At 48.2% G+C, this 2074-nt stretch overlaps 1 protein-coding gene across 1 annotated transcript; it reads left to right on the top strand.

Moving 5' to 3' along the window:
- Positions 1 to 1098: 1098 nt before the first annotated feature.
- On the top strand, positions 1099 to 1761 carry LOC136532312 (E3 ubiquitin-protein ligase ATL4-like). The gene is made up of 2 exons (XM_066524919.1): positions 1099 to 1638; positions 1744 to 1761. The coding sequence occupies exons 1-2, from the start codon at positions 1099 to 1101 to the stop codon at positions 1759 to 1761; spliced, it is 558 nt and encodes a 185-aa protein (XP_066381016.1).
- The last annotated feature ends 313 nt before the right edge of the window (positions 1762 to 2074 follow it).

The following is a 2074-nucleotide window of genomic DNA, read 5'->3' as shown; positions in this document are numbered from 1 at the left end:
GTAGAGAGTAGAGAGGAATATTTCGTTACAACAAACACTACAATTTCAATATAATCTTTTCAGACTTGTTTTTCAGATAATGGATGCAGATCAAACTATATTTAGCCTACATTTTTGTTTTGATTTTGACTCCCTCCGTTCCAAATTATAACGCATTTTGACATTTCTAGATACTTAGTTTTTTATGCACTTAGATCTATACTGTTTTCAGGACGGTGGCGGCCGCTCACCCGTTTTCTGGGCGGTGGCGGCCTGATCTGCACGCATGTCTTCAGGACGGCGGCTATGGATTCCACGGTGCGAGGTTCCTCTATCATGCCTGAGTGCTCAGCTCTTTAGGGCTGGCAAGTTACTTCAGTTCGTCGCTGACATTTGGACGACGACAATGATGTCAGCCTCCTTCATGTTGCTGGGCATTACCGAAACGCCGACGAGCAGGGGAGATATGGCTTGGTGCCATGCTCAGCTACCATGGTGCTTATGCGCATATCCACTGGTGATGAGGTTGTGATGTCTCTGTTTGTGTGTAGGAGAATCAACTTCTCACCTTCTTACCCTTAGCTCGAAAAACTCATGCTGACAACGAGTTGAGAAATCATTCTAGTAACACGCACACACGTAGCAGCCGCGCGCAAGCCGCAGTATGCTATCATTCCTGTACCTGCACATCACCAAAGATGAAGCCTTTTTTTTCTCTCTTTTTTTTCCCCTCTACATACATGATAATCTGAATCACAACTTCACGTTTAAGAGACAAAGGACCCGACAACGTTAGCATGCCGTCGCCGGCAAGTTGGTTTCACACAATGAACAAACGAAACGACTCCAATAATCCGTCGTCTTCCTCTCTTAGACGCGCATTTGGTAATGATTCAGAAATTGACCATTTTACAATCCGGGATGCTCTGTCCTACTAGCTACAAACAGTTTCCTCAAAACTTGAGCTCGTAGTGTCCAGCCGGCCACCAAATAATTATCAGATTGCTTGAACTTTGAAGTTGCATCTATCATGTCCATTTACTGGCCGCCGTGGCCACAGGCCTCGTCTTTCCTCCACCTCCTCCACGCCCAGTCGCCGACCGCCTCCACGGCTCCAACATGGCGTCCGTTGCAGGTGTCAGCATCGCCGTTGGGATCCTGCTGTTATTGCTCTCCTCAGTCTGCTGCATATGCAGCCTCGTCCGAGGGCATCACCAGAGCCGCGCCAATGCGGCCACCGATGCTGCCACGGCGTCTGCAGCTCTCACCTTACGACCTCAGCCAACGGTGTCAGATCAGTCGCGCCACAGCGAGCAGCAGCAGCGCCGCGCCGCACCTGAAGGCGGGCCACGGCGCGCCAGCCCGACGTCGGGCCTCCCGTCCTTCGCTTACAACCGATCGGTGAGGCACAACGTGATGAGCGCCGGCAGTGAAGAGGCAGCGGCGACGTGCTCGGTGTGCCTCGGCGCATTCCAGGTCGGGGAAACGGTGCGGCTGCTACCGGTGTGCCTGCATTTGTACCACGTCGAGTGCATCGACCCCTGGCTGGACGCGCACTCGACGTGCCCGCTCTGCCGGTCGGGCACCGACTCGACGACGATGGACGGCGGCTGGCCTGCTTCCTCCGGTTTAGGCGTGGCCGGCTTCAGTTCAGCTTGGGTGCGTGTATATGGGTTTTCATTGGTAGAGACTAGAGTAGAGAGGAATATTTCGTTACAACAAACACTACAATTTCAATATAATCTTTTCAGACTTGTTTTTCAGATAATGGATGCAGAATAAATTAGGTTACTAGTATATGCCAAAGTAATTACAGAATTTACCCTACTGTTTTGTTTTAGTTGTTAGTATTATTATTTGTGGATAATGTGATTATAATACATGTACATGTTATTTACGTGTTCAGATAACGACCCTTCATTTTCTACCATTTCATAGAAGGATTTCGGAAGCCTCTAAGGAAAACTTCATTCCAGACTAAAACAAAAAACATATATTGGCATATATACATCCATCGACCAATATTTTATGAAAACATTCAAATTTTCACCATGCATTATGTATTTTTGGTTGTTCATTTAGTATCCATATATGT

This window comes from Miscanthus floridulus, unplaced genomic scaffold, assembly GCF_019320115.1.
Source record: "Miscanthus floridulus cultivar M001 unplaced genomic scaffold, ASM1932011v1 fs_576_1_2, whole genome shotgun sequence".
Classification (NCBI taxonomy): domain Eukaryota; kingdom Viridiplantae; phylum Streptophyta; class Magnoliopsida; order Poales; family Poaceae; genus Miscanthus; species Miscanthus floridulus.
Note: the sequence above shows the minus strand (reverse complement) of the source record. Positions and strands in the feature narration are given on the sequence as shown.